The sequence below is a fragment of the Onychostruthus taczanowskii genome, unplaced genomic scaffold (assembly GCF_017590055.1).
Source record: "Onychostruthus taczanowskii isolate IOZ18803 unplaced genomic scaffold, ASM1759005v1 scaffold23, whole genome shotgun sequence".
NCBI lineage: Eukaryota > Metazoa > Chordata > Aves > Passeriformes > Passeridae > Onychostruthus > Onychostruthus taczanowskii.
The window spans coordinates 577,018-602,075 of record NW_024499573.1 but is presented as its reverse complement, the minus strand read 5'-3'; the positions used below and the strand labels follow the sequence as shown (position 1 = coordinate 602,075).

The window sequence follows — 25,058 nt, the reverse complement described above, 5'->3', positions numbered from 1 at the left end:
GGGGCAGTAGGGCCCCTGAGTGTACTTAGACGTCCAAAGATAAAGTAAATCTTGAAAAGTCAGTGGCAAAGACAAAAACAGAATACAACTCAAATAAATTCTAGTTTAACCACTAAAATGAATGAAATTTTAATAGAAATAAAATCAATGCATATATTGATTGCAAAGAACTATTTCACAAATTATTCTTCCTCTAGAGAGGAACATGTCCTCAAGTTTCTCCACGTGAATCCTCACTTGTCATTAGCATTTGGTTTTAATCCACAAATCTTCCATGCTAATCTCAAAGCAATTGCCTTGTTTGTAAAAATGTCGAATTGAGCTTTACTAAAAGACGTAGAATAACTTTTTGAACATAATTCAGTTGGCTTTATAAAAAAATTTATGTGACTTAGCTATTTGTAGTATTTCAAAAATAATTTTGGAGTCTTTTTTAATCATCTTTCATGCCTTCTGAGGATAGACCTGAGTTTAATTTATGGAAAAAAGTTTGGAAATTCAAGATGTGTGATTTGCACATATGAAGATATATTGTACTCTCTGATGTAATCATAAAGGGGTGTTGACCCTGCCATTGTGAATGTTTTGGGCTTCATTCTGATCCTAGATGAAGCACATATCAGATACAGTTATCATCATATTATAAATATATCTGTGTATTCAATCACATAAATGTCAGGCCTGGTATACAATCTGTCATTTGTAATTCTGAATCCTAAGAGATATGTCTAGACAAGTAATATAGATGCTAAAGAGATATAAAATCTAAATTGAGCTCCAGAGCACAGGCCGGTTATAGGTGCTCCCCACAGATTCCGAAGTAATTGACTGGAATGCCATTAAAATGCAACCATATTAAAGTGTTTCCTGCATTACCTTTCAACTGCACAAAGACATGAAATAAGGCATCTAATAAGAAGACTAAACCATGGCACCACATTTATTTTCACAGGAGACACACAAACTGTGGTTAAATCAGAAGTAAATTTCAATGTGTTCTCTCCCATATAGTTGCCATTGTTGAGTCTTTGAATGTCATTTTAAGTTTTATTTTGAAAAAAAGATGAATTAAAGGGAACCATTAACATTTTTAATGTCAATTTTGGAAGTCTTTTTTCATGTTTATGGTGTTCCTGTCTTAGGCATTGTATAAACAAGTCTCATCCCTAACTGGAGTCTTTGCCCACATTCAGCCAAAGTCACAATGCTTTATAAATTCACTGGATTATTTGCATCTTCAAAGGCAGGCATTTGTCAATGGGTCTTAAGTTTATGCTTGGAGTTAAACATATGTTTAATTATGGTCCCTATTAAGGACTTAAGTGCTTTGTTACAGCATAATCCATTCATATTCTTATTATGGTGCTAAATAAATTATAAGTTGCAGTCTACCTGTTCTCACTGATTTTCCATAGGTATATTCAGTGTTTAGGAATAATGTCTATGCAAGAGATTCTTTCTCAGCACTTTGAACATTACGACAGAACTTAAAAGCCTACAAAACCACAGAAAAACTTGTTGATGTGATATGTGGTATTAGCATGTGCAGATTCATCTCTTGCTACAAATATGATGGTTCCTGCTGTGGGTTTTTAAACCTGGGCAAAACGTAAAGTGTTATTTATCTGGTGGAACTGTCTTGCATGCTATAAACTGACTGATTTCCCTCATGCAACAACCCTAAAAACAGTTATGTTAAGATTCACATCAAAGATACCCTCTTAGGGTAAATATCAATGGTTAGAAAAAAAAAATCCATTTGATTCTTGCAATCTTCCAGCTATTAAAGCTTTACCCAACTAGCAGTCTCTAGGAAAAACATCTTAATTTTTTATTTATCTTCATGGTTTGACAGACTGCGCTGAATCTGCCCAGACAGAAGAATTAATCAAATGAAATATCTGTGACAAGATTTGCCATCTGGTTTTGACTGCTACATGGCAGGAAAAGTTCTGCAAATACATTAATTGAAGACGTTTATGGCAGCTCTGCATCATAAGAGCCATGTAACAATGACAAAATCCACTGCTGAGTCTGACCTTGAAGTATTTAACACTATTTTTATTCTTCACATCAGCATGAAACTGTTTTTAATAGAGATCTAACTGTAGATATCACATTATTATCAGACTGGTAGTAGCCTCCATCCTATGATTTAATTGATTTATCACCTATGATTTAATTGATTTATCATCCATTACAAGAAGTCCAGAATTGTTTTGAGAGAAGACTTTTAAGATCATCAAGTATTAAGCAAGGAGACAGAATCAGATCCATTATATTTTATGTTATTTATTTCAACGCAATAAAAATAAATTTTGGAGGGAAAACCAAACCTAGTGAGTCATATTCTAAATGTCTTTTCCTCCTTTGCAGATGCAGTTTTGTACCACATGACAGACATGAAATCTGTTTCCAAAAAAATTCTACAAGATTATGCTTCTCAATAGCGTGTAGTGTTGGGCAATATCCTTTAGGCTATAAGGTGAAATGTTAGGTACCTAAAGATCTTTTTAGTTCCTATAATCTGTGAAATGTTGTTGTTTTATTTTTTTTTTCCACATAGCTCATATTTTATTTGTTTTGAATGTGAGACAAAACATTAGGAAAGGCCTGGAGGGATGTCTAGCACACAAGTGACTAGTAACAGCCTAATCTCCTTTTACTATTGGAGGAAAATATGTTTTGGTTTCTTTCTTCTTAGTCAAGTAAACAGATAAATATATTTCCCCTGGCTTCCATTACAGCAAGTTGGCAGTTACAGAGGAATCCTTTCAGTTTTGATTTCCTGTCAGCTTTACTAACAAATGACCACAGAGTACAGTATTCTCTTGGTGTGGTTTTTATAGACTCTGTGCCTTAAAAGAAGCATTTTTGAATGAAATCGCTATATGTTCTCACTTGGAGGGCTTGGTTTGTTTTCTGCATGAGTACATTTCTTCTTTTAATGATTGTGTGAAATTGGGAAAATGATAGGAAGGATGTGGCCTAAAAAAGAACATTTAAAAAAAAAAAACAAAACAAAGCTTTTCTTCCCTTGATCTTCATCTTCTGAGCTGGATTCAAAACACTGGCTAAATTCAGATACAGACATAAACTGGTTCAGGCCACTTTTTCAGTTTGCCCATAGCTAACAGAAAAACCAAACCAAACCAAACCAGCTCCATGTGCAAAGAGCTGATCTCAGGGAAGTCAGTGGTGTGCTGCTGAGTTTTTTTCAGCAGAGCTTGCTGAATTTTTTTTCCCTCAAAGTTGAATTTCTTCTCTTAGATTTATCTTTCAAAGAAGGAGACCTGAAAACAATACGGCTCATGGGTTGTGGTCAGAAGATATGTGGTTCCCAAGCTCCTCAGTGGTCACTCCTATGGGCTGGGACCTAAAATTATTGTGCTGCTTTCTCTCACCTAAAGTTCCCAGAGGGTCGCCCCTAACCTTGCATTTGTCTCTGCAGAATGTCTCTGTTTCACACCAGGCATCTACTCACTATTCATGTGCAGCAGACATGCGTCTTGAAGAGCAATCAAAAGCCTTCTGTATGAGCAACAGTCTTTTCCAACACTTCTCTTTTCCAGAGTGAGTTTTCTTTGTCTGCTCTCACACATCACAGCTGTCTTTACAGGCACGGTCTCTGGAGACAGTGAGGCAAATGTAGAAATGCCACTCTGCCCCATGCCTTTGCTGTATTTTGCTCTCCGATACAAGTTTGCTCAAGTATCCCTGGGACAGGATTTTGCAGAGGGAAAATGTCCTGCAGTGAGTTCTTTGTGCTGTTGCTGAATCGGCACCTAGAGACACAGATAGCGGCATGGGGCGGGGGAAAGGGGGGAGAGACACAAAGTGACTTCATCACTTCCACCCTTACAGAGAAGATAATGAGCAAAGCACTTTCCAAACAGAGAAAGTGAAGTGTATTCAGACAGCAAAGGAGGCCCAAAAAACTGCCAAGAGAGGATTGAAGAGAACTTTCCAAAAAGCTGTCCTTAGCAGACCATAAATCTCACCCAGAAGACAGTTCAAACACAACACTTCCACCAGCCCTACTCTTCCCTGTTTATTTTCTTCCTGTCAGCGTTAGAATAGAATAATAAAGTACCAGACAAACAAACAAGACAAAAAAGAAAATAAGCAGGGAAACCCAGTAGAGAAGAAAAAGAATCGGCGACCTTGTCTGTCAGCAGTGCTGAGAAGTCTCTTGGATCACTCTTGCAGCAGCCTGTGCAAACACCCCTGCCTCACCATGTCCAATCCAAGAAAGGAATTCTCAGACTCTTCTTAAGTGTCTGAAACAACCATTCAGAGGAATATGGGAATCCCAAGACTATAGTTAAATATTTAGCAGGGAAGAGCATCCAGGGGTTTTGCTTTATGCTCAAGTGAGGTGTTTCCCTGTGAGCTTTGTCTGCCCAAGATCGCATCAGCTTCCCTGATTCCTTCCTGCATTTAGTTGGAAATTGCTTTAAAGGTAAGAAGTATTTTACTCTCCTGAAAAATTTGACAGAGAAATGGGAAGAAAAGTCCACCCTCCACAGGGTAATTTAGGAAAGATAAGAAACTCTGCTGCCAATTTTGAAAGGCAATGTGCAACACATACCCAAACAGGCAGGGAAATACCTCTTTGGAGGAAGCCACACAGAGAGTGAGCCTGGGGAGGTGTAGCAAGCATGCTGGAGGAAAAACAAATGGATTTCAGTTGGAAACCAGCCTGGTCTCTGTCAAACATACCAATAAAACTGACATGTTCCTGCAGACTAAGTTGGTAAGATCTGCATGTCGTGATGGGAAAAAGTACAGATAAGAAAATTTAGCAGCATTCACGCAAAGGCCAGTTAAAGAAAACTGAAAAGCCTTCTTTTTTTTTTTTTTTTTTTCCTTCTTCTGTTATTTTCCAACCATATGTATAAACCAGGCAGGAAGGTAGGACTTAAAAAAACTTACAAGGAAAGCTAAAGGAATTAATGTTCAGGGATTAGTGTTAGGGAGTTATATGAATTAAAAAGTTGTTAACACTAAGTAGCATCAGAGGGGATTAAAAAACACAACTCTTGCAAATACAGCCTGGTATCTCTGTTAAAATAAAAAGTAAAATGAAGTGAGAAGTCAGCCTGAGAAAACAGGACTTTAGAAGAGATTCCTAACCAAATTAATTAAGATGACAGCCCAGAAAGAGCTCTGGTAAGGAAGAAGGTTTCTACAGGAAGAATTTAAAGCTACTTTCAAGGCAGCTTTAAAATTATGGCCAGCCTCTGGTGATAACTACCAAAAATTAAAGTGGTATAAAAGGAAAAAGAAACCATCTAGAAGGATCTCCAAAGGCCATGCACTTTTTCAATTAACAGTGTGGATACAAGTGGTTAGCACTGATTTCCTAAAATATTTGAGCATCTTAAGGGCCAAGGCTGAACTTTTTAAACTTCTAAATGTTGGGGCTTTCGCATGCAGGTTATAGTTATACCAGTGTGTAAAACCTAGAACACAGATGGCTGAAAATTAGCCAAGTCTGCTTTGTCTGCTTCCAGGACAATAAAAAGCAACCCTAGAACTTGTACATTGTGCCAGGAAGAATAGATACATGTGTCTCTGCACACATGGGCATGCACACACCCACAAAGACATATGCAAACATGCAATCACTACAGATCTAAGTAGATTGGTTTGGATCCAGATAATCCAGAGCATGGCCAAAGGATAAGAGGTACACAAGATTTTATTCCAGCTCAGGCTTACACTGAAAATGTTTGTCATCACAAATGTGCCAAGTCAGGATATCAAAAATTCATATCTCTGGCTGGCACTATAAAACTTCCCCATGTTATTCTTGGTTAGGTTGAAAGTAAGATAAGTTGTCCTGGTAGGATGACCTCTCTTTGCACGATGTCGTGTTCCTGTACCAAGGCACTTGAGTCACCACAGCACTGGGACAAGGAAAACCCAAGGTTATAATCCTTTTCCTGAAGTATGTGTGTAGAATTTGTTAATTAGTCGGCTAGATACCATTGTGAAGACATTTATGTGTGTTTGGGTGGGTGTATGTGCACTTGTTTCTGTGTCCATGTGTTATTTGTGTGCTTCTGGTGCTCAGCTGCACCAAGACCTCTGGCAATGGTTGGTATGGATGGCTGTGGAGCACCTCCCCAGGCTTTGCTGATGTGGGTTGTGGAGAAGCCATCTAGCCCACTAGAAAATTCTATTCCATGAGTTAATGTACTTGATGGCAAGTTGGGAACATCAGGGCAGATAGCTGAAGGCTGGGATGCAATGAGTTTTCATCTCCTAAAAGTATTTTGAGGACTTTTCCTGAATATATACAGCAGAAAAAAAATGAACCCATGTGGGGACTTTGCCAAGAGAAACGTAGGTTTCAAAGAATTGAAGGATCAGGCAGTAATTTGGACTCATCTGCCTTGTGAGGATGCACAGAAATGGAAAGCAGAGGCTTTCAAGTGAATGCTTCATGCAAATCTTCCACAACTTACACTGCTATGAACATAAAATTTTCGGTGATTTCACTTTAAAAAAAATTTAAAAAATTAAAAAGTAAATTTAAAAAATGGATAAGGAGTTTTGTGATGGCAGTTTTGTAACTGCTCTGTGAAGTGAGAGCCCTGTTAAACACAAGGCTGAACAGCAGATGGCATATTTACGCCCAACACATGAGACTGTTTTTGACATGGTTTGTAACAGCAATGTTGATGTAAACGCATATTTGCTCATTGTGTGTATAATGCTGACATTAATCCTCAAGAAAAGAAAACCATCTGGATTTTTTTATTCAGTATTATAAGAGCTGAATTAAATACTATAAACTCATATATTGCTGAAGGCAAAACTTCTCTCTGTAGAAGCAAAAAGAGAAGGGCTATATCCTTATTTTATGTTTTTTACACTAACCTCATCTAATCCAGTGTACACCTCTAATGTTGTGTTTCTTGCCTTATTTTTGATTGTTATGAATTGCACCGTCCTCACATAATTTTTCTTCCAGTGGAACGCATTAAATAATCCAATTGAGGTCAATACTAACTTCAACAGATAAAACTTGAGATACCTCAAGCAAATGACATCTCTTGGACTCTGAAGTAGTACATTTATTTGCTCTGGTGGGGAGTTTTTCCCTAAGGAATTTATTATTTTGTGTATAAAAGCTACATTAATAGCAACTGCATTCATCATGGGTTTTAAGACTGTTGTTGTTTTTCTTCTTCTTAATAATTTATAATGATAAAATTATTGTTGTTATTATTATTTAATGAACGATATTTGAATAGTAAGCCAATTAACCAATTCTCATCTTCAGTCAGACTCTGAGCAAATTTGATAGTCTGCAGTCAAACCTTGATGCCCAGCTTTGAAATAAAGTGTATACTTTCTCCCTCTGACACTCACTAACAGTCTGGAACACATCCTGAGCACTTCTTCAAGTCAGCATCTGAAACAATGTCAAGACAACGTCTGAGGGGTGCAGAAGGAAGCTTTGGGACATATCTGTTACTCTAGATTTGGCTAAATAGTGCTTTAAAATAGTGTTTTGACAGTGATTTCAATGCAAGTAGGATCAGGACCTCGGACACAGAAGTACAACTTGTCCTATATCTTCTGTGACCGTATGGAGAAGTCATTGCATCTTCTGTTCGCAACAAAGTGAAGTAGATTTAGCTATTAAGCTGTTCTGTTGCATCTTTTCACACTGTGTAGCCTATGTTATAAAAACTGAGACAACATGCAAAAAATCTTTTTATTTTAGGGCTTATTTTGCTATTAATCTTTTTATGGTCTGCCTTTTCCCTCCCAGCTGTTTTCTTTCCTATTTATTGCACTTGGGTTTTATTGGAGCATAGCTGTCCAGAAATCGGTGCTTTTGAAGGCAGAGTAGATACACAACTGAACCCTACTAAATGGCCTGCTCTGTTTACATGAGGCTTGTTAAATAACACAGAGCAGAACACAAGCAGTGAGCATCAATGTGGGTTTCCATCATTTATCATCTGCAGATTACACTGTTCCTGCAGCTACAAAAGATAAAGCCATGTCAGAATGTAATATGAAGGCAATACCCTTTTAGAGATTTTTGTGGTGCAAATTGCCATACAAGCAGGTAATTCTCGTTGTTCCCAGAAGATACACAGGCACCTGAACGTACTGAAAACTGAATGTAAAACTATAGCAAAGTATTGTTTTGACATATGGACTATTTATGGGTTTTTGTAACTTTGGAGGCACTCCTGCATGGTGGAAAACATTGCAAGATTCCAGCAATGATTTCAGGAGTTCCCGATAAAATCCATTGATTTTATGCATTGATTTGAAAACTCTCTTTTTGAAAAAAAAAAAAAAAAAGAAAACGAAAGTGATGTTTGCCATGGAAAACTCAGAATCAGAATTCAAACACTCTGCATATGAGTCTATTTGAAAAATTATTCACTGTGGATATAGCTGGAGCAAATATCTATTTAAATTGTTGAAATCACAGTGTAACCAGAAATGCTTACAACTTTGAAACTTCAGCTGGATATGACAAAGAAGTAATGAACTTACTGTCCCTTATTTGAACTCACCAGAATGCTCTGATATTATAGGAGTTTTGACAATACTTGGCACTGATCTGATGGGGTTAGTAAGGGTGTTGCTTATTTCCTTTTCTGGTAGCTGCTGGCTGGTTTTGGTATTGAGTGCAGCAGCAGCACCAAGGTTTGTTGCAAGTTATTGCTCTCCTTTGCACCATCTTTTGTACCTCAGTACAAAGTTGTACTGAGAGGGGACCCCTTTCCAGAAGTGTAAAGTGTATTTATTCAAATAAGTAAAATTCCAAGCCTCTCATACTGAAATTGCAAGGAACTAAAAACTCTAAGAAAATATTTATGTTTAGCTTGAGAACATCCTTTCCACTGCAAATATACTCTCACTGTAACATGCTTAGACCATTCTCAGTGCAGAAATAATTCAGAAAGATCTTGGGAACTCTCAACAAGATCACCATGTATTTGGCTCTTTCTTTCTTTATATTTTCAATTCTGCAATTGGACACAAGAGGATCTTTACAGCAGCAGTCCTCCTTACTTTGCACATTAAAATCCCTCACTGGAATTGACACTGGGAAACTTGCAGTGGGGTTATGGCCTTGTTCTTTCAATAAAAAATGTAATGCTAATTAAGTCGTTGTTTTTTATAAAATATTTTATTAAGAATAATAAGAGTAAACAAGGTTACAAAAATACCAACTTTATTAACTAATGAACATGTTAATTACAGAAGATTTGTATTACAAGTTATAACCAGAGTGTTCCCTTTTCATTAGGCATTCATCAAGTTGTACTTAATGGGAGCATTATTTTTCCTTCTTAAATAAGAAAAAATACTTTTATCATACATTGAACTCCACAGGCAGCTCCCTGAAGTTAGATCCCATGCAAGAAAATGCCGTACATAAGTGTCCAAGGGTAAAAAGGAACACTGGAAAATTTTAGGGTGAAAAGCCATGTCAGTTCCTGCCAGCAGCCCCAACATTCAAAAACAGTAATATACCAGTGCACATGAGGGAGGAAGAAAATAATTGGTAAGGAGACAAGGCTAAATAACCAACCCAATAGGCTTCCCACAGTCTCCATGGGGGTCAACTGGTTTACAACCAACTTTCCAGAAGGATGATAACAATACCTCAACTCCTGCTGAGGTTGCCTTGGAGCTGAGAATGGATCCACGTGGAAAAGCACTGAACAACTCTTAGGCCCTACTCTTTTGATAATCTCATTCACTGAATTCAAGGGAATTTTGCCTGAGTAGATTTTGACCCCCAGAAATTTATTTGGACCCTCATCTGAAAAGCTCTAACTCAAGTGAGTAGCTCTGTCAAGTACATTGGCATTACCTGCAGGAAGGGATTGCAGAATGCCTCAGAGAATTTTAAACTTAAACTAGAGAAAAAGATTTTAGCAGTAGCAGCAAAAATCTAGACCCAGCATATTCTCAATGAGAGCTGCATTTTTCTGAGGGTCATGAGGTTTATGAGAGAAAAAGAGATGGGGGGGAATTTTTTTAAAGGGAAGAATGTTTTCTTTAATAAAAGGAAGAAGCGTTAGCCAGTTCCAATGCCCAAAGAAAATAGTAATTAAGTTAAAATAACTTCAGTTGCACAAAATCACCTCTTAGGTTTTAATTCCATAATTTTATATCAGAAAATTACACCTTTCAGAGATTGAGGATTAGTTAAAGCAAGGAGAATGAGAATGAAATTCAATGGAGTTTAAGAATGTCCTTAGACAAGAATGTAAGTTCTGTACCCTTTATTCTAATCACATCTGTGAAGTAAAAATCACATCTATGTAGTAAAGTTCAGATCCCACTGAAGTTAGTAAAGGGCTTTTCAGCATTTAGATGGGCACTAGATCATGTTCCCTTGTTATAACAGCGAGAAAAAATATTAGAACAGTGAAAAAATATATCTAGAGTGTCCTTTCTTAAGAGAGTCCTGTAGTTATAACAGTTGCCTGCTACGGTACCATTGGTACCAACTAGAAATATTCACAGGAATAAATGAAGTACAGATTCATTACCACATATCATTATTCTTCTCTTCCCTTGCTCTTCAGGATCTCAGGTGCCCTCCATTCTGAGATAGGGAGAGCAAAAGTACCTGGTAAGCAAGTGCATACAAACTTGTTGAGTTCTGGAGCATCAACTCTGCACAATTTATTTTACTGAGGCACTGCCCAGAACAGGTAAAAATCCTTACACATTGTCTAAGAAAAAACAGTATTTTTTATCATATACATGTGTGTGTGTGAGATATATATATATATTTATATATATATAAAAATCACAATCTTCTGCACAGCAGAAGCTTTTAACTAATATATTTTAGGATTCAAATTTTCTAGATAGACATAACAAAATGCCTGCAAATATAATACAGTGAGCACATGGCAATTCTTCGAATACAAAGAGTGAACATGGAATTGTATATTTTATCCACATTCTACTTGTGGCTGAGAACAGAACTCACTTGGAGTTTTTTAAAAGTCTTTCTTAAAATTGTAATCCTTTCAACAAGATATGGTCAGTACATAATTAGCACAAATACACTCTTCACCTACATGACAATAATTAAGCGTAAATACAACAGGCTAAATCCTGCCCTCTTTAGGCCTGGTAAGTAAGAGAGGCTAAAGGGAGCATGAAGCCTTCAGAGGTGGCCAGAATAGATTGAGACAGACTGTCTGCATAGCATCCACAACCTTGAATCTGCTGTACAGAGAAGTCGCATCTTGTCCAAAGAGACTATTTACATCAGGAGGAATTTCAGAAGCTCTGCTTGATGAAACACTTCTTCCTATGTGCCAGAAGAATCCGCTGGATATGTGACACAGCAAGCCAAGCCTCTTAAGCAGGGGCTGAAATTCATCCCAGCTCACCAGATGTAAGCATACTGAGTCCCACTGAAGTCAAAGTGCATTGCTGAAGAAAATTTCGTGAGTCAAGACGAGGCCTGTCTCCCAAGACATCTCCCCTGAAGTGTTTGTTTTCTGACAGGGCAGAATTCAACCTTGCATCTTCTGCATGAAATGTCCTTTTGTATATCTACACCACGGTCTCAGTCTCGTGGCTCTGAAGTTACATATGATACACAGGCCAAACACTACTGGAAACATTTACAATTTACACAGTCACAAGTGAAGCAACAGTGCAGTTATTTATGCAATTACATGTACAGTAGTAAAACTAACAATTGGATATATGTCATATCAACTTTCCAGAAATTAAAGGGTAATCAGTGCCACCTATGCCAACATATTTGTACAAAATTTCCAGATACAAAACTAAATGCCTACAGAAGAACTAACACTTTTCATAGATGATGATTTTTGTGTTCCCTTTCCCTATCAGCATAAAGGAAAATGATTGTCCCGTATGTAGACAGGAAAAAAGCAATTAAACTATTGGTGATGTTGTCCATATTAAATACAAGATCATATCAATCTCTGCAATCATTTTATTATCTTGAAAGGAATTATACAAAAGATAGAATTTTGTCCAAATCTAGTTAAGGTTTTATTAAAATTCTCAAGTTTCTGAAAAACTATTAATGTATAACTTACTTTTCCCCATCTTAAGTCTCTCAGCCAGGTGCTAGATTCAACTGTTCTTTTTCTTGCTGTAAATGCAGAGTTTCATGAAATAGCTAGATCTAACCAAACCTTTAATACTTGTCTGTTTAGAAAGATTTGGGCATATTTGATTTAAATTTCTTTTAACACCCAAAGTCTTCCAATACCTAATCAGGATTACTTTTTCAAACTATATGAGATGCAGTCTTTAGCATTGCAAATCCACAGTTATTTCTGAGTCAGATTGTAAAGAAATGATCAATCGTTTGCTACACCAAAATGGGGTTTGAGATATCTGTTAGAGGACCATATATACAGTGAAGGAACCAAGTGCAGAACTAGAATCTGTAAGCATTGTGTAAAAGAAAGTGGTAGTGACTTCTACGAGAACTCTGCTTATGGCAGGCTTGTCAAAGTCCATCAATAATGAAAATATTGCTTACTAAAGATATTATTTTTTTAATAAAGTACTGAAATCTTTGACCTCTTATAAGGGGGAAAGAGAAATATGATCATAAATGCTGTCCGGACAGATGCATATATTTCTCAGTAGGGCTTTTGTTATATATGAAGAGAAATATATGGCTCATAGAAAGAATAAGAAGTGTTAAGTAGAACTATAATTTGTTTCTCCTAAGATAATCTGAAGAGCAGCATCAAGGAGGTCATATGATCTATTTCTACAAAACCATTTATCATCCAGTAATGTCTTTGCAAAATTGTTTATCCATTCAAGTATCTTCAGGAGATATGTCACCATACTTGCATATATTGTAAGTCACTCCAACATTTATAAAACAACACTGATAGACAAAAACACCAAAAACACCCATAAATATTAAAAGAAGCTCTACAAACTTGACTATCAAGTACTTAAAAAATTGTTGATCTTTACATTACACATTAATTACAGGCTGTCCAGAATCTTTCAATGGGACTTGACTTTTTTCAGGGTTTTCTGTAGGTCATCATAATCTTGTGAATCCACCGGGAATAATATGAGACCCGAATGAAAATCCCAGGACGATTTCGAATGGCACATCCACGGCCAGGAACAATGACACCAATTACTATCTTCAGCCTGTTTTGTTCACAAACCAAAGGACCACCATAATCTCGCTAGGAAAAAAATAAACATGAGTGTCACTTCTCAAAATGCTTCAAGACACAGCTCCCACTTCTCTACTACTGAATGATTTCTTTTGGGGATGACAAGATGCACCAGGCAATAGTGTTCTTGCCATAGGTCATAAACCAACTTCCAATATCTTTTTTTTTTCATAACCAGAACTTGGGACAAACAATGTCAGAATTGGCCTCTGACCTTTTGTTCCTTCTGTGCAAATTAAGCTCTGTGGTACATCTCTACATGTCATTCTAATGACTTCAGACCACCAGATTTTCTTCACCTCTTTCAGCTACCTGCAAGCCTAATATTTTTTATGTGAATATAAACCAGATGACAGAATGTGAGTCAACAGATAAACATCTTTGTTATGATGACAGGGTTTGCATCAAACACTACTGACAAAGTCAGGTTAGCGTCTTTCTTTCAGTCAATCATCTTGCATGCCCTAGGATGAGAATCTGTATGTACTAATAGGCAGAGGAAATACCAAACATAATAAAAAGCTAATACTTTTTAAAGCATTATTTTGAGACATAACTTGTTAAAGTGATATTTTCTGTTATTCCGAATGAATGAGACACCTATATAGTAGTTTATTTCATTCATTTATTAGCATTCATTTATTAGCATTCTGTGAAAATTTGAATATGACTCACCAAGATCAGACTTAGATAAAATCACACAGATCTGGGTCTTGAACACAGATGCTGCAGTTTCTACCCAGGCTAAAGGTAGACTGAATCCTGCAAACTCGATGCAAAACTAGAGCAAATTCTCATATCAGAGAGTGAGTTATTGTTTCAAAAAATGAAAGCTGACAATTAGCATTGCATTCTCTCTGGATCACCAGAGAAACAACAATGCTTGACCTTTATTTGGTTTGGGATTTTTTCTGACTGACGGCAGACTAGTTCCCACATGAACAATGAACTATGTCAGAGCCATCAGAGCTGCTCATAAAACACTTTCAGGACTGGAGTTTCACCTGCCAATCTGATTTTGTTCCTCTGCCTGTTCTCTGCTGAGGAAAGTAGCTTCAAAGGAGAACTTAGGGAGTAGGAAACTGCTCAGTGATTAAGACTGATTGCTAATATTAATTCATTCCATTTCTTCTTGCAAGGGAAAACAAAGTGCAGGATCCCCAGCAGACTCCCATGCAGATGTTTCATTTATAAGCCTTGACAAGTCTAAGACCTCATTTACAATTAAACATTTTATTTTGAAGAAAATACTTTGCAACAAAAAATGATCCCACAGATTATTAACAACAAATGGAAGAGGCCTCAGCTTTATGAAGATGACCTCTGTTCCCCATGGTTTGGTAGTACCCTTGGGTAGGGAAAATTTTACTATACGGTTAACGTCGGTATTAGGAAATCAACAATCCTATTTCAGATAATAAATACTTAATAATGTTCATGACTTCCCTCCTTCTAGATATCTGCAATCAGATTTTCCATGAAAAAAATAATTATATCTTCCTGTAATAAATTATTTAAAGCTTTTCTCCTCAGATGTCTTTTCTCCATCATCAAAACTAATGCTAAGCAAGGAACTGTACCATACTACATGATCACTGAAGTTGTTCTCCTGTCCTCTTCAATATGTTGCTCAGGCTCAGGAGACCAAAATGCTCCAGCCTTCTGACTCATAAAAACCTCAGTACATTTTTGGATCATTCTCCTTCCTTCATAACTTTATCACCTCTGTTGAGTACTGACTGTTATGTATTTTGCAAGCAACACCTCATCTAAATAAGCAGGTAAATTTGGTCCAGCCTTTGATTTCTACTCAATCAAAACATACAGGTATTGCTACCACAGAGCCCACCTTTGTCTTTAGTATACAGAACACAAGTTTATCTCAGTCTAGTGAAGCGTTTTAGTATTTGAATATATATAAGATTGCTGTACATCTTCCAATTGTGTGGTAGCACAGTGAAATCAAAGCAATTTCTGCACTCTTGACACAAAATACCAACTTGTAACACAAATAATTTTCCAATGCAAAAATTTAGTGCAATGAGAATAATTTTAAAAAACCTCCAGTATCTTTTTTTGTTGGTTTTTTTTTTTTGGGGGGGGGAAGAAATAGCCAATGAAAAATGTATTAGGAAATGCAATATTTACCTCACAAGGGCCGGCACCTACAGTTTCAGCCACAGCACAGATTTCAGACTCATTCACAGTAATCTTCCCTTTGAGATATTGGTTGCATTTCTCATTTCCCAAAATAAACAGGTTTGCTACTTGGAGAAGGCCATCATAGTTAACTACTACAATTGAAAAGAAAATAAAAAAAAATTATTGCATTTTAGGGGGAAAAAAGTGTTTAAAGATACAGACTACATGAACTTATTAATGTCATTTTAGTTATTGTACTTTCTCTCTAAAACTCATGTTTTTGTCTATCCCCACTGTTATCATGTTTCTGTATTTTGGATTTCTTGTATTTTCTGAAAATGAGATTTGCCAGACATTTGTTCGGTTTTCATGTCTGTTCAACTCTCTGAGAATATCTGGATAAGTTTTTTAGTATTAGAATAAAGGGCTCTGTAACTGGTCTTACTCTACAGCTCACCACCAGAGTGCCCAGTCATCAAAGAAATCAGAAAAAGAGCCTGAAAATGTTATCACCCCCATCAGTGGAGGGAGGATCCTGCTCCCTGCCTTAAACATGAGTTAATGCGCAACAGTGCCTGCCATGGCCTAGGGAAGGACGTGTGACTTGAAAAATACTGTAGCAGAGTGGAGTTTTTCTCAATCTGTGCTGGCTCAGCTACCCTGAATGACTTTGTGCCTGCAAGGGCACAGCCACAGTCTTGTGCAATCTCCATTCATCAGTGTGAAGGTCAGGAAGCAGGAGCCCTGTGGAGCTTACTCTTGTTCTACATGTCGAAAGACAAGCCTGTACAAGCTGCAAAGATAAATAAAGGATCTGGACCTGCCCATTCTCTGCACAGCTATCAAAAGAAAATGCCAAGCTTGCCCTCCACTGACTTATTATCCTGGTTTCTTAAAAAAATGGATGTAACACTTCTTCATTCCCTGACTGGGATTCTGCAAGGATTATATAAAGTAGTGCAAAAAATATAGTACAAAGTCCTTGGATGACAGATGTTATGTATTTACTGTATTACATAACTCCACAACATTGCAAATTCCTTATCAGTTCTCTTAAGCTAAGCTTTCCTGTGATGCTGTGCTGTGCTCCAGCCTGATGTCCCTGTCCCCCAGACAGCCGATGCCCCAGAGGATGGCTAATATGGACATGCTGGGAACATCAAAGGCAGTCATTTGGGAGAGGGCTGGTACAGATTAATTGCCACCCACAAAGAAATGGCAGAGTAGTGGCCACGAGGAAGACAGCTTCAGAATTCCAGCCTAGCTTCTGCTCTGCTTCCAGGACAGTGTGAGTATATTGCTGCTGCTTACTCAGGGTCTGTGGCAAAACAACATTTGAGCACAGTAAATATTGGAGTAATTATTGTCAACTGGCAGCTATTAACTTTTTATCAACACATAATTAGCCAGATATAGCATTTACTAGACTAAATAAATGTCTGTTCTCCCACATATTTGTATTTTCTTCACACAAAACTGTGTTTAATAAACATTAGAAAGGTTGCAAAGTCAAGTACTCAAAAGTTAGGAAATGCCAGACTTAGGGTTGCCTGTGTGTCCCTAGTTCGCTGTTATTGTGTATATTAATAAAGTCTTTGATTACATGTTTTTGTATTAGTTTTTCCACAGGGTCCTGCTTTGGATTACAGAAAGAGACTGCTCAAGTAGATGAACAAAGATTTGTCAAAAAACCCTGTTAACATTTGGCAGAGAAATTTTGCTATTTTTTTTTAACATGTAGATTGGTATTTTTCTCTAATTCACTCCTCAAAATGTTAGAATCATTTTGCCTGTCCCTGAAACAACAACAAAAAAGGAGAGACTAGTGGAAAATATTTCATATTAAATTAAATTGAATAAAAGGATCAGAGATTTACAAAGTTAGAAAAAAAAAACAACTCTATTTTTTAACAAGAAGTGTTGGACAACCGTGGCATCAGGCCATACCCGCAGCCTCACCTATAATGACAAGAGGAAGTAAGTTGTCAACGTATTCATTTAGTTTTTAAAAATAGTTTCTTACATCCAGTGTATCCCCATCCATAAACACTGCAGCTGGTCTTCTCTGGAATGGTACATCCAGAAATGGGCAATCGGATTATTTCTACAAAATTTGTCAATATAGCAGGTCTGAAAATAAGACAAAAAAAATAGATATAATGGATTTTACTTAACCTTCTCAACTGTGTTTTTAAAATTACATTAAGTCTATTATAGACCACAGCAATTTAAAACTATGCCAATTCTTTTCCTTTCATTTTCTGTTTCTGAAGAATATGATGGATTCTTCTACTTATTTTTTGTACTATGGCTGCCAACTGTCAAAAACTTCTTGAAATGCTGTCACCATTTTTATGCTATTTAACTTGGGTTTTAATCTTAACAGTAAGTAGCGATGGCATTTCATTTGGATATATAGGTTTATTCATACGGAGAAATTTTGAAAGGTTGTATATACACAAGGATCTCAGCTACAATCTGGTGCTTATTCTGTAAATTAAAACCATATACTAGTCCATGTGGGTACTTAGTGGGTTTTCTTTAAATCTCCCAACAAACCTAAACATGGTTAACAGGGAGAATAATGTAGGTATGATTTCACAGGAGTAACATCTGTTTTCTGAGTAACATCGATGGACCTGCATGGACCTGCATGTATCAAATAAAATTTCATTCAGTTGGAAGTTTACCCTATGGAGATAGCATCTGTAGTACTGGAGATAGTAGAGCAATGAACTTGCAAATCTCATTTAGGAAGAATCTCACCCAGCAGATGAAAGTGAAAAGATGAAAATTCACAATAACAGTTACTAACCTGCTGAGTTTCAGTAACACCAAATCTGACCCTGCAGGGCCGTATACCAACTGGGAGATATTCCGGACTTGTTTGCGCTTCTCCTCTCCCTTTCCTTTGATATTATGGACTCCAAGCCAGGCTTTGTAGTCTTTCAAATCTTTGTACCTAAATGAGGCAAAGTTGGTTATGATTTTGCTGACTGTATAATAAAATAACTAAAAAACTCTGCTTAATAAGATTATGCTGGAAGATCTTAACTAATGCTCCTTTGCAGAAATGGCTTCATGCTGCCAACTGCTATTCCAAAATCAACATGCCTTGGATGTAAGGTTTTGGCCTGAAGCCATTACATAATTTTATCTTTAACTGTTACTAAAACCATTTTTTTTCATAACAGTATCCAAACATTTAAATCCTTGGACAGTATGAACCTTTGAACTTTTTTAGATTTACCCAAGTTTTCTATTTTATTTTGTCCATTTAAGCAGAAGCATGAGATTATTCTCATAAAGAGGCAATTGTCTAACCATGACACTTGGAAAATCTATGTTTGCTTCTATGTAAAATAGCCAGGGTATTTAGATTTACAGCAATAATAACAGAAAATAGCAAGGTCCCACAGGCCTTTTATATCAGAAAAGCAGTGTTAAAGCCAAACAGGAGGAAAAACTGCTGTATTCAAGTCGAAGAAGCATTGTGCTGATAAGTTCCCGAAAATAGATGGATTTTGATATTGCAAAGTTCCAGACTACTGTACCGAGAAGGGAAACACTGCCTTGCTGTAAGAACCCACTCTTCTTTTATCAAAGTACCACCACAGATATGCTTATTCCTGGAGGAAAAAAAGAAAAGGAAAAAGATTTAAAAAAATTAACACCCAAACCCATTAATATTAGTTTTTACATAGTCAAAAAGTTTAAAGAATGTTTTGCTCCCCACACATTTGCTGGTGAAAAGTGGCAGACTGAAAACATTCAAAAACTTGTCTCTGGCTCTTTGATTTACAGTTTCAACACTTGCAGTAAGATGACTTTGCAGAGCTTTACTTCAATGTGCAAAAAACCAGAAAGAAAGACAAATTCAGTTACCCTGTTCATTTAAGCTGAATTTGTAATAAGCCACCTAATTTAAAATTAAAAAAAAAAAAAAGAAAAAAAAAAAAAAAAAGGCTCAATTCTTTGTAACAGGAACTGGATTGAAACTTTCAAGCAAGTCCCCAAACTTCCACCAGATGTAAACAACATTTGGTCATTATTCATGGAAGTATTATTCAAAGCATTGACCTCAAGGTGCAGAGTTCCTATTTGATTACAAGCCCTAGGAGATTTGTGTCCCCACATACTTCAGTTGGAAACAATCTGCAGTGTATGACATCCTACATGTGATTATAGAAAACCTGAAGCATAATATATCAAGTCAAATTAAAGCAATTAAGCATGACAGTTCTTTAAAAAAATTACTGCGGAATGTAGATTAATTAGTTTCCTTCTTTGTGCCTCCAAAATCACATTTATTTTCTGTAGCTCTTTGGAAAGTGAATCAGAATTGTCAGCAATTTGGGAAAAGCTTAAAATCTCACAATTTATAAATTCAAATCACACAAATGTTCAAAGCTTTGCAAAGAACTACTGGATGGATACCAGACTATATATGGAGTTCACAGACAGCAGGATAAGACAGAGCTTTGACTTTTTTTTTAATCATGTTTTGTTTGAGGAGTAAAATATCTGGTCCAAAAGGCTGGAGTCTTTTAAAATGTAGGTTCTAGCTTGTTTTATTATAAAGATATGACAGTCAGGAGTATAGCTATGTTTTTCAATGTTAAGTTTGCATCACTTATTGTTTTATAAAGAATTTCATCATCTGTGTTAGAAGATTCATTAGTACACATAGAAAGGCTAATTCCTCACTAAAATATGGGGCAAATTTTGATCTGGTTCCATGAAGCTGATGAAATCCATTTAAATACACTCAAATACATTTGATTACAGAATCTGAATTGGATATACAAGAAAATTTCATTGATCAATTTAAGATTTAGAGGTGGGCTTTGGTTACCAAATATGAATAGTTTCTAAGTTTCACTGGACATTCACCATTACAGCAATTCCATTTTGGAGTGTACAGTTAGGCTTTCTTGCAGAAAGATCAGATGTCATCAAGATTTTGTTTCAGACAATAGTCTATTTGCTTCCTTGGTAACAATACAAAATAAAACTACATTTTTATGCCCACATGTAATACTTCAAGATATATTTTGTTGCTGGAGTATTCCAGGAATCCTTTATTCATAAAAGGATCTGCAATCATTTAAGCACTCATGTTTCATGGAATTATATTGCATAGCAGAAAATCCAGGTTGAACTACCTTAACAATAGCTATTTCAATTTTAGACACCCAGATGTAATTCACCTTACCTGGCTAAAACTTCATCAACTATCAAGGCTACTTTTAAAACAGTGCCAAAGATTAACTTTTCCAGGGAGTGATTTAGCCCAGCTATCTGGTTACTTGTCAAGGAATATAGTGATCTTCCTCTAGGAATGTCTTTCTGAACCGCCCTATACACTCCCAGAAAGGTTGAGATCTGATGTGCCAAGGTTACAGGGATGGGTAGAACCCCCCCCCCCCCCCCCCCCGAATTTCTCTATGAAGAGATGTAGAGATGTAGAGAATGAAGAGATGTAGAGAATGTATTTTTTATCTTTTCCTCTACTTCCATTTTTCATTTAATACCTCTTTTACAACATAGTTTTAAATGAGATGATGAATCATAAGCTAATAGAATTGAGCTTCCCTTCAGTCTGGCCCAGCAGACAAAAGAAGTTTTTTTTCACTTTTTTTTTTCATGATAGAAGAACCAGTGCTGATGCATGAGATATATCCTGTAATAAATTAATGATTCACACTTCCAGCTGATGAGTTATGAACCACAGTAAAGAGCATAGGAAACAGCCATTCTGTGTTCTGGCTTTTATACAGCAGCAAAGATCTACCATTATATACTACATGTGTTATACACAAGTTGTACATGTCAGGGTCTTGTTTTACAGAATGAAAAGGATTTCCTTATAGCTCCTACTTATTTATTTAATTTTTTAAAATACCAAATAAATTTTAATTCCATGCAATGACATAGCATAGGGAAAAGCTTCATTTGACTCAGGTATAAATCCTGAATCCTATGCTTCACAAATAATATGCCATCAAAGTGAAAATATTGATCTGAAATTAAATTATTTTCTATCAGTCTCTAAAATAGCCAGTTTCATGCTGAATGTGAAACCAGTATTATGAAAGGCCTGCAGTAGCTAAGCAGAAGAACAGAAACTATGAATGCTTTTCAAGTTCATGTGTATAATTTGCTATAATGAACATATAAAGTATTTCACTAGCAGTGTGAATACTATGGCATCACCTGACATCAGAGGAATGCTGATTCTCTGCTTTTACTGAACTTAACTGCAATGTAGAAATATTCTTTTATTGTTATTATGGTCAACATTTTCCACAATTCTAAAACAAATATCGTAGTAGTTGTATTGCCCTTCTAATCAAAGCGATAGTTACCTGTACGTCAAACTAACCACCCATCCTTCGTTAGTTTGTGTTGGGATTCCATTTACAACTCTCAAATGTTTTGTTGAGGCACAAGGAATGGCAGTATCTGAAAGCAGGTCCAGAGATCACATTTTACTAAAAGCAGTGGTAGGAAACCTGCACAGTTGCACATAAGGACCCCAAGAAGGTCAATATTTATTATGTATTAACTTGCCTGTGCTAATGAAATATATTTCTAGGCCATCAAAACTACTTCAGTGAAGCTGAGTAGGTCTATTTAAATATCCATGGGGAATATAAAATACATAAATTTAAATAGGTTTTTGAGATTTACATAGTTAAAAAGAAAACATTGAAGCTCATTACCAAATCTCACCACTGGCAAGACATGACAGTGAGAATAGATAAAGGAGTATAACAAAGCTATTCCTCATTTGTCTCTTGTAAAATTAATTTTTCTCAGTCTGTATGGTGGGTTTTTTGTAACTTTATTAATCTTTATTTTGTTTCCCAATTGGAAAGAAATGTCTAGATTTAGAGGATAGTCATGCACTGCACAGTTCATACACAAACTTACCATCCAAGTTGGTTGTAGTAGGAGTTGTATCACCTTCACCTAGACAGACACACAAGATAGCCATAATGCAAAATTAAAATACATTTAAAAATGGAATAAACTTCAACAGCAAATTACATACTGTTAACTTTAATCGTTCACAGAGTTTTAGTCTTCAATGATTTTTTCAGTACACTACAAAAGCAGCATTCAGTAAGGCTTAACAAGGGGGCAAAATTTTATTCCAATAGAATAAAACAAGAAAGAAACCTTTTGGAGCAGGGATATCAAGCATTTTTCTTCTTGGCTGAATCCTGAAGACATCAGGCTGCCTATCATGTTCAATTTACATGTTTCATTCAAACAAGCACATGCTGAAAAATGAAGTTATCACTTTTATATAAGCTTTCAGGAACTATAGAAATCATGTGATTAAATCCAAAGAAGACTGAAAGAAATTCTCAATTCCTTAAAAAACTTTGAAAGACATTTTAGGTTCCTGTCAGCAAAAACTTATTCTTATCAAAACATGATTCCCAAAATCTGGTTCAGTACTTCCATCTAGTCCAATTAAAAAAAATAGTTACAACAAGTTTGCTTAAACTTGTTTCTAAATGTTTCCCTTCAGGGACACATACAGAGTGGCCCAGTATTATGAGCTAGAGGTATAGGGGTAGCTGCTGAAAACTTGCACAAAGAAAATTTAAACAGTCTCATAGAACTAGATTTCCATCATTAAGAAAATATGTGTGTATATATAGATACACACACACACATAGGTATATTCGTATGTATAGATACAGTTATATCCATAGCAAAATTTCTATGTGCATGTATACACACATGCATATATGTATGTGTATATATGTATGCATATGTGTGCATACATACATGTGTTTCTATGTATAACTGTATGTATGTGCATCTATATTTATACACTATTGTAATACTAGTCCATATGAGTTGCAATTGTTAAACTGGCATATTCCCACTCTGGTGTTTGATTGCAGAAATGTACTACTCAGCAGTTCTGGATACCCTACAAATATTTGCTGAGAATACATCCTTAGGAATTCATAGATCCAAATAATGAACTCAGAGTAAGTGAATAAAAAGTATATTTCTTCAGCTATTCGTCATTTATATTGACACAAATAACCTTTTACACAGTTTTGTTTACTCTTCACATAGATGCCAAAATATCACCTGAGACTTCAAATACCACTTTTTAGAGATGCTGGAGTTCAGGCTATGAGGAAATGCAGTAGAGGAAATGCAGTAGATTGCCTCTAGGAATGAGTGTAACATTATCCTTAACCTCTAGAGATCACAGATATGCATTCAAAAGCCTGATTTACCATTTAAGTGTTCTCCCAGGACATACCACAGAATAACTTAGAAATAAAAATTGAAGGGAAAGGTTTTGAACATAAATTTGAATTGCATATTTTTCAGCATAAAACTATCTTTTCTACTTGTCATCAATTTATTGCTGAATTCCCTAGGATTCTTAATTCTGTTTATTTAAGCTATTTAGATTTAAACATTCAACTTTGGAGGCATGATTTTCCTAATTCTTGCCAGTAGTTAAATCATCCCATAAACATCCAAAAGCAGAATCTAATCTCTATAGCACATATACACTTCAGCATATATATAGTGAGTTATTCTAACATTACAAAGACAGATCACACAAAGAGTCTCTGAAGCTTGAAGCCCAGAAGATAACTCTGCCTGGGTTTCTTGAGGCCACAGCCAGCATTCTGACCACTAGACAATTCTTTGTCTCCATCCAGCCCTCATTCAATAGCTAGATCTGTTGGAAAATGTTTGACCATCTGTAATAGCCCCTTTGTGCTCCTGCTGCATAAATAAGTCTTGAAATCTCCAAGCTGGTCAAGGAAAAGAACCCCTTGTTCATATATTGCACAAGCAGCTTCTGTCTGCTCCTTCTCAGTCACGCACAATTGATTCTTGATAGAATCACACATTTTCTGCAGCCACAAGTGACAATAGGAAGGTGTGCACAGGAGTGTGACACCGTGGCTTCGCTGGGACTGCACAGCTGACAGTGCCAGCGGCGTGCCAAGTACTCACATCGAGAAATAGGGCAGTAATCCCAGGGCACAAGAGGATCATCTGTGTAACACCAGGGACCATGAAAATCATCATCTGGATTGCGGCAATAGTTTTTCTTCAGTTTACTAACATCTGGTTCTCTGAATATTTGTATATGCCTACAGGGGAAAAAAAATTCAAAGTGTTGAAAAGCTTTATTCTATAGCCCAAATTTTCAAAGGTTAAATGTTGCTTTGCTCCACACTGTATTATTAGCTGATTGAGAAGCCTACAGGTCAGGGTTTAGGGTTGGTTAAAATCAAAGGAAAGATGAGACCCAAATATTTTATGGATCTCGGTCCAACTTTCCTCTGGTTGGTATTTTAAGCACTGTGTCCACTGGACAGCTGGGAGACTTCTAGATCTCCCAGTCAAGCTAAAATCTCTAGATATCCTCAGGAGGGATCATTATACTGATTAGAAGAGTGCCTGTGATGCCCTCAGAAAATCTGCAGGCCCCTTTGGAGAGCAGAGGTTCCTTCTCCTGCAGGTTAACAGCACAAGGGAGCATCGAATCTACAAAGCTGAATCAAAGGTAAAAGAAAGACAAACTAAGAAAGTTAGCAAGGCTGAGCATCAGGCAAGGAGAAAGATGAATGGCTCAGACAAACTGCAGTGATAGCTGCAAGCCTACATGAAGCACTGTAGAGGTGAAATTTTGAGGCCAAAATATGA

General features: G+C 36.4%; 1 protein-coding gene across 1 annotated transcript in view; it reads right to left on the bottom strand.

Annotated features, from left to right (window-relative positions):
- Positions 1–13,046: 13,046 nt before the first annotated feature.
- HGF (hepatocyte growth factor) overlaps positions 13,047–25,058 on the bottom strand; it is a 49,140-nt gene continuing 37,128 nt past the window's right edge. Inside the window, exons 12-19 of the mRNA XM_041405319.1 lie at positions 24,363–24,502; positions 22,287–22,325; positions 21,719–21,815; positions 18,905–18,979; positions 18,166–18,312; positions 17,374–17,480; positions 15,357–15,502; positions 13,047–13,217 (exon numbers count right to left, since the gene is read on the bottom strand). Coding sequence (XP_041261253.1) covers positions 13,047–13,217; positions 15,357–15,502; positions 17,374–17,480; positions 18,166–18,312; positions 18,905–18,979; positions 21,719–21,815; positions 22,287–22,325; positions 24,363–24,502 — 922 coding nt within the window. The remainder of the gene's footprint in view (positions 13,218–15,356; positions 15,503–17,373; positions 17,481–18,165; positions 18,313–18,904; positions 18,980–21,718; positions 21,816–22,286; positions 22,326–24,362; positions 24,503–25,058) is intronic.